This window comes from Elgaria multicarinata, chromosome 5 (genome assembly GCF_023053635.1).
Source record: "Elgaria multicarinata webbii isolate HBS135686 ecotype San Diego chromosome 5, rElgMul1.1.pri, whole genome shotgun sequence".
Lineage (NCBI taxonomy): Eukaryota > Metazoa > Chordata > Lepidosauria > Squamata > Anguidae > Elgaria > Elgaria multicarinata.
In genome coordinates this window covers 1,476,441-1,488,991 of record NC_086175.1, presented here as the reverse complement: position 1 = coordinate 1,488,991, position 12,551 = coordinate 1,476,441, and the positions used below count along the sequence as shown (strand labels likewise).

General features: G+C 42.4%; 1 protein-coding gene across 1 annotated transcript in view; it reads left to right on the top strand.

Annotated features, from left to right (window-relative positions):
• The window catches only part of LOC134399367 (WD repeat- and FYVE domain-containing protein 4-like), a 116,911-nt gene that overhangs the window by 31,568 nt on the left and 72,792 nt on the right, over positions 1 to 12,551 (top strand). Inside the window, exons 4-5 of the mRNA XM_063127390.1 lie at positions 5,636 to 5,789; positions 7,258 to 7,349. Of these exons, the coding sequence (XP_062983460.1) occupies positions 5,636 to 5,789; positions 7,258 to 7,349 (246 nt within the window). The remainder of the gene's footprint in view (positions 1 to 5,635; positions 5,790 to 7,257; positions 7,350 to 12,551) is intronic.

Below are 12,551 nucleotides of genomic sequence, written 5' to 3'. Positions count from 1 at the left end.
TGCCATAGTTCTTTAACATCCATAGCCAGTGGTGTATATTGTTATCTCTTTTCCTCTTCCTTTTCTGCATTTTTTTTGTCATTAGATATTGCTATGTCAATGAGGTAGGTCTGTTTTCATTTTTTGTTTATGACTGTTATGTCTGGTCAATTGCAAAATATTGTCTTGTCCCAGAATTGTTCTGTCCCAGCAAGATAATATGTGAGTGCATAGCGTGGCTTGTCTTGACTTGTCTGAGTGTGTCTGGATCTCCTAGGCTCTGAAAGCAGCTTTCTGGGGAGCACCTGCTGGTTGCATGATCCAGGATGCCAGGTTCTGGTGAATGTGTAGTTCTCCTTGACAGGAGGGGCTTGCACTTGACAGAGTAAGGTGAACAGATGTGAAGAGGCTGTAATCCTATATTCATTTATCTGGGAGTAAACTTTATTGAAATCAATGGGACTTGTTTCTGAGGTTTCTTTAGGCAGTTTTCTTTGGGTCTCTGATTGGGATTTCTGTTATCTGCACACTGAGATAAAACTGTTATCTGCACACACAATGTAAATTCAGGAGATATTTGGATGAAAGGAGGGAAATATCCTTGTTTAACATTGTGATAATGGGCATCTGTTCTGTCCTGCCTTTGGTCTACTGATCATGGTCTTGTTTACATTACTAATGAAGCAGATTTTTAGATTAGCTTCTCGTTGATAAACCAGATGCTGAAACAAGCTAAGAGGTGCTAGTGAGAAGTGACTACAACAAGCCTTTAGTCCATTTTGTTCCATGGTTAATTTTTGCAGGGGTAGTTTATACTCTTTCTGAATGCTTGGTTGCTAGTTTGTTGTACTAGGTATTTGTGCTTCAATTGTTCAGTATGCTGAATCTGTGCGTATGGATATGAGAAAGGTAATGGAGAAAGAGTGTTAAATGTTAGGAAAGGTGAGACTATGGTCATCCAGTGAAGGATTTGCTCCTGTGGAGCGCTGTGCCCAGTGCACGGCTTCTCCCAGCTGCTGGGGAGTAAGCTGCGTAGCTGGGAAAAGCCGCACAACAGGCTAGACCTTCTGCAGCCCCAGGCTCAACTTGGGGCTGTGGAAATACACAACTGGTGCAGGTTATCCTGGGCCAAGGGAGGGTTTAGCCTGGGCTGACCCCGGGATCCCCTGTGCGTCATCTGGATGCACAGGGGTGAGCCCAGGTATCAGCCTGGGCTAACCCCTCATCTAGCAACGGCCTGTATCACAGAGAGTATAGCAAAGGATGGCAACAAGGGAGAGGGGCTTTTCAGTCATGGCTTCACAATTATGGAATGATTTCCCCGACGAGGCTCACCTGGCACCAGCATTGTTGTCTTTTCAGTGCCATGTCAAGACTTTTCTCTACAGACCAGTCAGTCTGACATCCATCCCTGGGAAAATTCTGGAGCAGATTATAAAGAAGTCAATCTGTAAACGCCTTGAAATCAATGCGGTGATCACTAGAAGCCAACATGGATTTGTCAGGAACAAATCCTGTCAGACAAATTTGATCTCATTTTTTGATAGGATAACCTCCCTTGTGGACCGTGGGAATGCTGTGGACATCATATATCTTGACTTCAGCAAAGCTTTTGACAAAGTACCACATGACATTCTGATTAACAAACTAGCTAAAAGTGGGCTAGATGGAACAACTATTAGGTGGATTCACAGTTGGTTACAGAATCGGACTCAAAGAGTACTTATCAATGGAACCTTCTCAAACTGGGGAGAGACAACGAGTGGGGTGCCGCAGGGCTCAGTCCTGGGCCCAGTGCTCTTCAACATTTTTATTAATGATTTGGACGAGGAGGTGCAGGGAACGCTGATCAAATTTGCAGATGACACAAAATTGGATGGGATAGCTAATACCCTGGAAGACAGAAACAAACTTCAAAGTGATCTTGATAGGCTGGAGTGCTGGGCTGAAAACAACAGAATGAAATTTAATAGGGATAAATGCCAAGTTCTACATTTAGGAAATAGAAACCAAAGGCACAGTTACAAGATGGGGGATACTTGGCTTAGCAACACTACGAACGAGAAGGATCTTGGAATTGTAGATCACAAGCTGAATATGAGCCAACAGTGCTTTATTAATAAGATTAATAAAGACGTGATTCCTTCTCGCATCTTTATTAATCTTATTCCTGCTATCCTCCCTTCCCTGCTTCATATTATTAATCTTTCTCTGTCCTCTGGTTCATTTCCTTCTGCTTTTAAACATGCTACAGTCTCTCCCATTCTCAAGAAACCTACTCTTGATAGGCTATCTCTGTCTAACTACCAACCTGTCTCTTTGTTGCCGTTTGTTTCAAAGATCCTGGAGCGTGCGGTCTACTCTCGCTGTCTTGACTTTCTTTCTAGTAACTCTGCTTTGGATCCTTTTCAATCTGGATTCCGTCCTTTGCATTCCACCGAAACAGCCCTTACTAAGATCACCAATGATCTCCTTACTGCCAAGTCTAAAGGCCATTATTCCGTTCTTATTCTCCTTGATCTAACTGCAGCCTTTGACACGGTTGATCATGATCTTCTCTTAGATTCCCTTCATGACCTTGGATTTTGTGGCTCTGTCTATAACTGGTTTGCCTCCTATCTAGCGGGTCGCTCTTTCAGCGTGTTGGCTAATGGCAGCTCGTCTTCCTCCTTTCCCCTTACAGTAGGGGTTCCGCAAGGCTCGGTGCTTGGCCCGTTGTTGTTTTCCTTATACATGTTGCCCTTGGGCAAGCTTATTCAATCTCATGGCCTCCAATATCATCTGTACGCCGATGATACACAACTATATCTGTCATCTCCGGAACTTTCTCCTGATGTTCACGATCGTATCTTGGCATGTCTTTCAGATATCTCAGCTTGGCTGCTTCATCGTTGTTTGAAACTTAATATGGCAAAGACTGAATTGCTTGTTTTTCCTCCTAAACCTTCTCCTCATCTCTCATTCTCTCTTACTGTCAATGATGTTACGCTTACTCCGGTCAAGGAAGCTCGTAGCCTTGGCTTTATATTTGACTCCTCGCTCTCCTTTATTCCTCATATTGAGGCAGTAGCTAAATCTTGTCGTTTTTTCCTGTATAATATTGCCAGGATTCGATCATTTTTGTCTGTCTCTTCTGCCAAGACGCTTGTTCATGCACTGGTTATTTCACGGTTGGACTACTGCAACCTTCTTCTCTCTGGCCTTCCTTCTTCTCACATCAGTCCGTTGGTTTCTGTTCACCACTCTGCCGCAAAGATCATCTTCTTGGCTCGCCGCTCTGACCATGTTACTCCGCTTCTGAAATCTCTTCATTGGCTTCCAGTTCACTTCAGAATCCAATATAAACTTCTCCTGTTAACCTTCAAAGCTTTTCACGGTCTAGCTCCTTCCTATCTCTCCTCTCTCATCTCACACTATTGCCCCGCTCGTGCTCTTCGCTCCTCTGATGCCATGTTTCTCGCCTGCCCAAGGGCCTCTACTTCCCTTGCTCGGCTTCGTCCATTTTCTTCTGCTGCCCCTTACGCCTGGAACGCTCTTCCAGAACATTTGAGAACTACAAGTTCAATCGCAGCTTTTAAAGCTCAACTAAAAACTTTTCTTTTTCCTAAAGCTTTTAAAACTTGATGTTGTGCGGACTTTATACTGTTAATTTTACCCTACCCTGTGCCTGCTTACCCTACCCTGTACCTGTTTGCATTCTCTTCCCCTCCTTATTGTTTTACTATGATTTTATTAGATTGTAAGCCTATGCGGCAGGGTCTTGCTATTTACTGTTTTACTCTGTACAGCACCATGTACATTGATGGTGCTATATAAATAATAATAATAATAATAATAATAATAATAATATGGCTGCAAGAAAGGCAAATGCTATTTTGGGCTGCATTAATAGAAGTATAGCTTCCAAATCATGTGAGGTACTGGTTCCTCTCTATTCGGCCCTGGTTAGGCCTCATCTAGAGTATTGTATTGCGTCCAGTTCTGAGCTCCACAATTCAAGAAGGACGCAGACAAGCTGGAGCATGTTCAGAGGAGGGCAACCAGGATGATCAGGGGTCTGGAAACAAAGCCCTATGAAGAGAGACTGAAAGAACTGGGCATGTTTAGCCTGGAGAAGAAAAGATTGTGGGGAGACATGATAGCACTCTTCAAATACTTAAAAGGTTGTCACACAGAGGAGGGCCAGGATCTCTTCTCGATCCTCCCAGAGTGCAGGACACGGAATAAGGGGCTCAAGTTAAAGGAAGCCAGATTCTAGCTGGACATCAGGAAAAACTTCCTGACTGTTAGAGCAGTGCGACAATGGAATCAGTTACCTAGGGAGGTTGTGGGCTCTCCCACACTAGAGGCCTTCAAGAGGCAGCTGGACAAGCATCTGTCGGGGATGCTTTAGGGTGGATTCCTGCATTGAGCAGCGGGTTGGACTCGATGGCCTTGTAGGCCCCTTCCAACTCTGCTATTTTATGATTCTATGATTCTTCTCCCAGGCATTTAACAGCATATGCTAAGTTTTTTCTTAATTGACCCCAGAGTAGTTATTTTAAATGGATGTTTGTTTTTATGCTTTTTATGGTTTTAAATTTTGTATATTTGTTTTTAAGGTTCACTATTTTAAACCTTTGTAAACCACCCAGAGAGCTTCGGCTATGGGACTGTATATAAATGAAATAAATAAATAAATAAATAAAATAAAATAAAAAGCTTTAAAGAACAGCAAAAGCTATGAAAGTGGGAGTGAGTGAAGTTAATTTCAGATACATTGAATGTCTCATTTGTTTATTTCAGTGATTTTAACATTAAGATGTTATGTAGAACAGTTGTGTTTTAACTGTGTACTGTGAAATCAGACATCTGACCAAGGCCATGTTCGGGTGGGCACACACCTTTGGGGGCTGGACATGTTGGTGGGCATGCCCCTCTGGGGGCAGCCATGTTGTACTCCTTTTTGGTTTCCAAAATATGGTCACCCTATTTGTAATTTATATGCTTCTGTGTAACCTGGGTAAGATGGGGTTAATAGTAGTGTAGAGAGTGAATGAAAATTGGGAGGGGCTTTTGTGTGTGTGAGTGTGTGTGTGAGGATTCAAAGATTATACAGTTAGTCAGGAGGGTTGGGCTTAGGGATTGAAGAAATAATATCTAGCTAGTGGGGTTTGTGAATAGCATTTTAGTTGGATGCTTTAGAAGGTAGGGATTTTAGGACAAACTATTGATAAATCATCATCATCATCATCATCATCATATTTTCATATTTTAAATAAATCTTTAGTTGTACTTTTAAAAATATCAGTTCCCACATGTTGACTGAGTTACTTCGCTATCATTATTAAATCCTATTCCTTGTTACTACTCCTGTAGTGGGTTGAGGAAACCAAAGCGCCATACTGGGTGTCTCTGGAACCCAGAGAGAGAGAGAGAGATGAAGTCTGGGTGTCAGTGGGGACCACTGATGCAGGTGAAAACAAGCATTACAGATGACTTTGCTTCTCAGTTTTTGCAGCAGAAACTGGACAAGGGTAGAACCTGGGCAGGAACGTCACAGATTGGAATTATGTTTCTTTTTTCCTCTTGTTTGGCCAAGAGTATTGGCCCTTCAGCAATCCAATCCATCTTGTGCTTGTTTCTCCTCTCTCTTTTGTTTCTTTCATCCAACTAGGGAGGAGGCTTTGATGTTGCAGACAGGATGTTTCATAGCATGAAAAGTACCTGGGAGTCGGCTTCAAGAGATAACATGAGTGATGTGAGGGAGCTCATCCCTGAATTCTTTTATTTTCCTGAATTTTTAACAAACTGCAACCAGACTGAGTTTGGTAAGTATGAGTGCTGTGCTGAATTTTCAACTGCAAATAATTTCAGTATGAAAATCATTTTGTGGAGGCTGAAATGTTCCATGAAGGGGAGGGTGGAACTGTCATTTTAAAGAACTTATTTTCAAACCAATCTGCTTTTGCTTCACCAACATTTTTTTCCAAAGTTTGTTCAGTCTTCTTCCCTCCATGATCTGAACTGACCAGGGATCATGTGGCGAATGTGATTTCATAGTACCATGTAGTCAATCAGATCTAGCTTCGTGGTGGTCATGCCAGGATACACATTGGAATGCATATTGGCATGGTTATTGGAAAGTGCTTCCGAGCACACAGCCATACTCGAATGGCCATGTCTTCTCAAATGCAGGTAGTTGATACGGCCATGACGTTAATCTGATTTGCCTATGTGCTATTGTGACTAAAAATAAATGAAGCCAAGTCTGAATGAGGTCACTGCTTCCTAAAGAGGTCAGTGATGGATCTTTTCTCAAGTGTAGGAAGTTGGCAGAAGGAACCAAGGATCCATCCTAATTCCAACAATGTTGTCTGGAGTGTGACTGGCTTAAAGAGAGAGAGAGAGAGAGAGAGAGAGAGAGAGAGAGAGAGAGAGAGAGAGAGAGGGAGAGAGGGGCTCATAATTGGATTTCGAAAAAGGCACACCTTTGTCTTTTTAGGAAATTTAGCAGAATTTCTAACTGAGCCTAGAGGGTTTTGTCCATCAATATGCTCAAGAATGGCCAGCCTTCATTTGTCATCCTCAGCAGATGCCAGATTGAGCTCATAGAACCAGATGTGGGCAAAGGCCAAAGGAATCACATAAGAACATGAGAAGAGCCCTGCTGGATCACACCAAAGGTCCCTCCAGTCCAGCTTTCTGCTCACACAGCGGCCAACCGACTGTCTCTGGGAACCCCCCCAAAAGGACATGATTGCAACAGTCCTCTCCTGCCCATGTTCTGCAGCAACTAGTGGGCGTAGGCTTACTGCCTCTGATCCTGGAGATAGCCACTGATAGCCTTCTCCTCCTCCATGAATTTGTCCAGTCCCCTTTTAAAGCCATCCAAATTGGCAGCCATCACTACATCTTCTGGAAGTGAATCTCATAATTTAACAGTGATCGCCAACTTTTTGTACACTTCTGGCCTTGTTCCTTTGCTCTGAATCTCCTTGGTTCAGTTCCTGGCTTCTGGCTCACCTCTGTCAGCTGCCTTTAGCTCAGCCTTGACAACTGTTTGATCCGGAGTACTGACCCCTGGTTATACTTTGAAAACTGCCTCTCCTTTGCCAATCCTAGAGGCAGCATTAATCTTGATCTACTCATTTTTCATGTCCTTTTGTAGATATATAGCCCCAAGATTTCAGGAGGAAGAGAGAGGGAGGGAGGGAGGGACAGAACACTTTTTTGGATCAACCTTATTACACCACAAATGTTCAGGATTTAATGACTAGTTGCTTTTGTCCCTTGCAGGAAGCTTGCATGATGGGACCTTGCTGAATGATGTACAGTTGCCACCCTGGGCAGAAGGAAATCCTCATAAATTTATTAGCTTGCACAGACAGGTCAGAATGAAAAGGCATGTAATTTGGGACATTATGGATGCTAGAGGTAGATCTGAAGCAGCAGCATCACAAGTCTGCATTTGGTCCACTGCCCTTTACATCTGCTTAATGTAGTGAAGGAAGAGATCCGGAGAGGACCCTTTAAGGCTACCCCTTTTTCTAGTTGTCCGTTACTATTCACTATTAGCTACTACTTTAGTGGCAATTTTTATGGTCATTGCATTCCTCCACAAGAGATCCCAGCTAAAGAGGAATCACAAATTGCACAGGCTTATGTCATGATGTTTTGTAGCTAATTTGATTTAGCTACAGTATTTATTGTTGTCACTAAGGCTAAATGAAACCAAATTCTGAGTGAGGGCACTGCTTCCTAAAGAGGTCATTCATGGATCAGTGACATTTATTTATTTATTTATTTATTTATTTATTCATTCATTCATTTATATACTGCCCTATAGTTAAAGCTCTCTGGGCAGTTTATAAAAATTAAAAGACTGGACTTTAAAAATCAATATACAAAATTTTAAACCATAAAACTATAAAAACAGAACATTGTGTTCTGTATGTGGAAGGGAACCCAAGAACAATTGTGTGGGCTACTCCTTTTGGCCCTTCACTTCAGATGATCTTTTCCACTGCTGCTCCCTATTTTCTCTAAATCTCTTCCAAGCAATATCTTACTGTTATAATTCCAGCATTCTCTTCCAGTTCTATAGTCGCAGCAGCTCACTTTCCTTTGTCTAGGACTCTCTGATCTTCCTCCCTCTATATCTCTGTACTTCTGCCTCAAGCATTTATATCTGAAAAATGCTTCTCTCCCTTCTCCAACTAAACAGGAGTGGGTAGTTTCAAGTTCACCTGTTTACTCACCACAAACATTTATACTTTCTTTCTCTGCAGACATTCAAGCACCTATGCCCATGTATTACCTTTTGCAAACCTCATTATCTCACTGGTCCTCTGTTGATCCTCTATCCCACTTATCTCCTCTTCTTCTGCAGATGTTCTGGCCCCATGAGCCTTCTGCATCCCCTTTGCCTTGTGAGCCGACATCCTGATTCCAATAAACTTTAACTAAACCCGAGATGGTTCTGAGCTGCACAGATACAAAAAAGATTTAACCCCATAATCTCCAAAAAGCAAACTGTATACAACAATGCAAGGTTGCCTAACCTTTGTGGACACATTTGGTATTTTGGCCCTGGGGCCACCACACATTGGTTGCTGGGGGGGGGGGCAGGGGGGCTAAAAACCCAAAATGTTCAGAGTGCCCCTCCTTATCTGTGTTTGTCCCTGTGTATGAATGTGTATGCTATGTGGTTTATCACTGTTGTCCTAAGGGTCCTTTCTGGGAAGTGGGCTTTGCCCATTTGTGGGCATTTTCAGCAAGGATGACATTTTCCCTTCCCTATTCAAGTGAATGGAGGAATCACTCTGTTCACTTCAATAAGAAGGGGGAAAGCCCCATCTGCCAGAAATTGGCATCCCACTCCTCTGCTCAGCCACAAAATGGCAGCTCAGCCTTTTTTTTGTAGAGCCAAGCCACCATTTTATGGCTTGGCAGACCAGCAGGGACCGCCATGCTTACCCAACTCGATGCGTACTAAGTCAGGCAAGTGGAGGGGGGAATGGACTCTAGTTCAGGAGGCCAAGCCAGCAAGAAATCACAGAGCCTTGAGCCCCAGCATCCCTACATGTTGCCCCAAGGAGGACTTCCCCCCTTTACAAGTCACTGAAGAAATCTCTCCATTCATTTGCAGAGAGGGAAAATAGCTTGGCAGTCACCTTACCTCGCCTTGTGGGCACAGTGATGCCTGCAGGTTCCATTTTGGAGACCCAAGAAATAATGGAAGACATTTCTTTTCCTTCACAAGGTTATATGGCTGATGATATTATTGAGGACCGTTCTAACAAAACAAACGTTTATGCAGCCTTTTCAGAATGTTCCCTTCAAAATATCTAAAAGTGGGGGCCTCTATTGAGTCAGTTTAAGTTTTTTTGTGAAACAGGCATGCTAGTAACTAGGCATGTGCAACACAGCAGCAACTGAGCTCATCGAGGTTTTTATCACTCCAAGTCAAAGCTACTTCTGACAGTTAGAGCTTTAATTTTTCTTTTTGCATGAAAATAGATGCGCGTTTTCTTGTGCATTTCCCCAAATTTAGTAAATGTTAGGGGTGTGCCATCAGATTAACTGGCAGAAAACCGCTCCATTTTTGGAGAACCACTCTATTAGTGTCAATGAGAATTAATTAACAAAAATGCTTACATCTGTGTCATTTTTAAAGAGATGAAACATGGCACCCTGGTAGATCTTAAATAGGGCTTTAGCCATGCCATGTTGGATGCAGATCCCTTCATGCCTTGATTTTTAGGATATATATTTTTTAAAACCCTCCAACTACTCCCCCCCCACACACACACACTTCAGATTCACTTCATTTTCTCTCAAGAGAGCTTGCAGAACTTTCAGAAACTAGAAACCTCAAAGTCCCCTATCTCCATGTATGGAACAAGAACACACACACACACACACACACAAAGGGGAGTGTGGGGTGGTACTACAAGAAGAAGCTAATAAAAGCAGACAGAGAGAAAAGAACCTCCAACAAAGAAAGCTGGCTCTGGTTGTGTTTCTTCTAAAAAAATTAGGTGCATCCTTTTGTCTGCTGTTGCTGCTGCTGCTGGTCCTTCTGAAGTGCAACAGAAGTTGGGTGCGGGTGCTTTTGAGGCTCCACCTGCAAAATGGAAGTCTAGTGCCTGGGATCATTTTTCTTTGGTGGCAGCGGATCCCAGGTATGCTAGATCTTAAGAGGCTGCACCCCCTTCAAGCCAGTGTTCAGTCTCAGGATGACAGCAGCAGCAGTGGCAATGCTGTGGGTAAGTCTCCTGTCCCCCACCCAAAGGCAGGCCACGCTAGACCAGTGGGGGATGGGCAGAAGGGGCTTCAAAATGCCCCCAGTTAGGAAAGTGCTAGGGAAAGCTGATAGAACTTTCCCATGTCCATGACATTCAGTCAGCCTCAGCCGCATTGTGAAAGAGCACTACGGGCTCTTTCTGTTTATATAATTTCCAATTCCTCTCCCTAAGCGACGTGATTGGAGAGGGGACAGGGAGGAGATTGTGGCTATTGGTTAGCCACAGATGTCAATCTCAAAACTACCCTTCCCTCCCTCATCACCCATCAGTGTTTTCCTAATATGGAAGTGTTCAGTTAGTTGTCCATTGTCAACATGGAACGAGCCTTCTCACGTTGCCTAAAAAACCTTCAGATATGGTTCTCTTTGGGGCGCTGAATGATCTTCTAACCATACTGTGGGTTTCCGTCAGTTTTTGAACCACCTCGTAACTGCACCGTTGGAGGTCCATCAAGCCCCCGCTTTTCAGTGCGGAGTGCATGTGCTGTTGAATAAATTTTTGGGTCCATGAATCACAGTGCAAACTCAGAAATGTATGGAGTTTGACCACAAATTGCATTCAAGTCTGTATTTGGGTGCAGGAGCTGCTAGTTTGGGAAATTCTGGTAAAAATGAATTTCCCACGTTTCCCAACCGAAATGAATTTCTCATGCATCCCTATCAGGAATACCCTGTTCCATGAGTGGAAGATGAAAGCATATCGCTTGTCAAATATTGAACCCATTATTTCAAACAGTGTACCAAGAGAATAGCACAGACTCTCTATAAAATATAATAATTTACATATGTACAACATATAGAATGGAAGGACAACTAATAAAAAAATCTAGCAAACATTCAGTCATTCAACCAACAGACAAAAACAATCACACTAACAAATGGTAAGATAAGGAGAAATAAAAACAACATTTTAACCAGCATTGCAGGCTGTTAGCACATCACTAAACCTTTCAAACTGCTTCCAGATATGGGCTCTCTCAACATCCAGCTTTATCACAAACTCACAGATTCCCTACTGAACTTTGAACTTTAAAGAGGCATAAACAAGAGGCCCCCATAAAATATCAAGGGGGTTACACAACACAATAAAGAGAGAGAAAATAAAATAATAGTAAAAATAATAACAGTAGTAATACTACTACCACTACCATCACTAATAATAATAATAATGGTGATGACATTAACAGCAGGAACAGTAGTGATTGTAATAACCATTACCCCGATGTATGATTCTAACATAATGATGGTCTCCAACCTATTGCATTTTAAAGTGGGGAAATGGTGAACTGGGTTATGAAAGATTTCAACTTCCTGTTTAAAAATACTTATTGTGTCTTTTTAAGTGTTTTCTTGTATGAAACATAGGCAATAATTCAACTCCTTATAAAAGCTTTGCTGTCTTCCCACTCATTCATGTTAAAATACTAGGACAATTCAGTGGAAATCTGAGATTTAAACATTTCATTATTCAAAACGGAAACATTAAGATGCCAGACAAGGAGGCCTAGGCAAATCTGAATGTTGTGACTCTGAACATACTGGGGCATGGTCTGAAACATACTGGGGCATGGTCTGAAATCAATCTTATGAGCGTTTATTTTCTGCAGCAAAGAAGTAGAGTCTCACCACTGTTCAGTTCTTAGGGGCGGGCATACTCCTATCCAGGAAAGGATCTAAGATCTCATTAAAATCCCCACTCACAATGAAATAATCATCAGCCATATCAACCAATTTACTAAAACATTTGTGAAACACAGCAGGAGAATTAGGCCTATATACATTAATCATAGCAATTAGTTTGTCCATATATTTCCCAACCAAAATAAAAAAGCAACTTTCAAGACCAATAATCACATGTTGCAATGAAAAAGAAAGTCATTTATGGATTAGAATCGCAAACCCTTTGGACCTTGTCAAAGTATCTGTTATGTGAACCTCACTAACCCAGGCCCTTCTGAACAGCTAATCACCTTCTGCCATCACATCAGCATTAAGCTCTTTTAAATTACAAAGCACTCTTTTATGCTTGTTTAAATTTCGCAAACTAATGTCAATTCCCCTCAAACACTAAAAAATTATCTTAAGAAAAAGCAAACCAGAATCATAGAATTGTGGAGTTGGAAGGGACCACAAGGATCATCTGGTCTAGGGCTTTCCATGGACCCCCCGTTCTGCTCCAGATCCCAATCCACAACTTTAGGATCAGGTCCGCTCTGCTGTGGCCCAATCCACCAATGGTCCGCTCCGCGGCAGGGCTCCGGATCCAGATCAGAGCTCCGTGTTT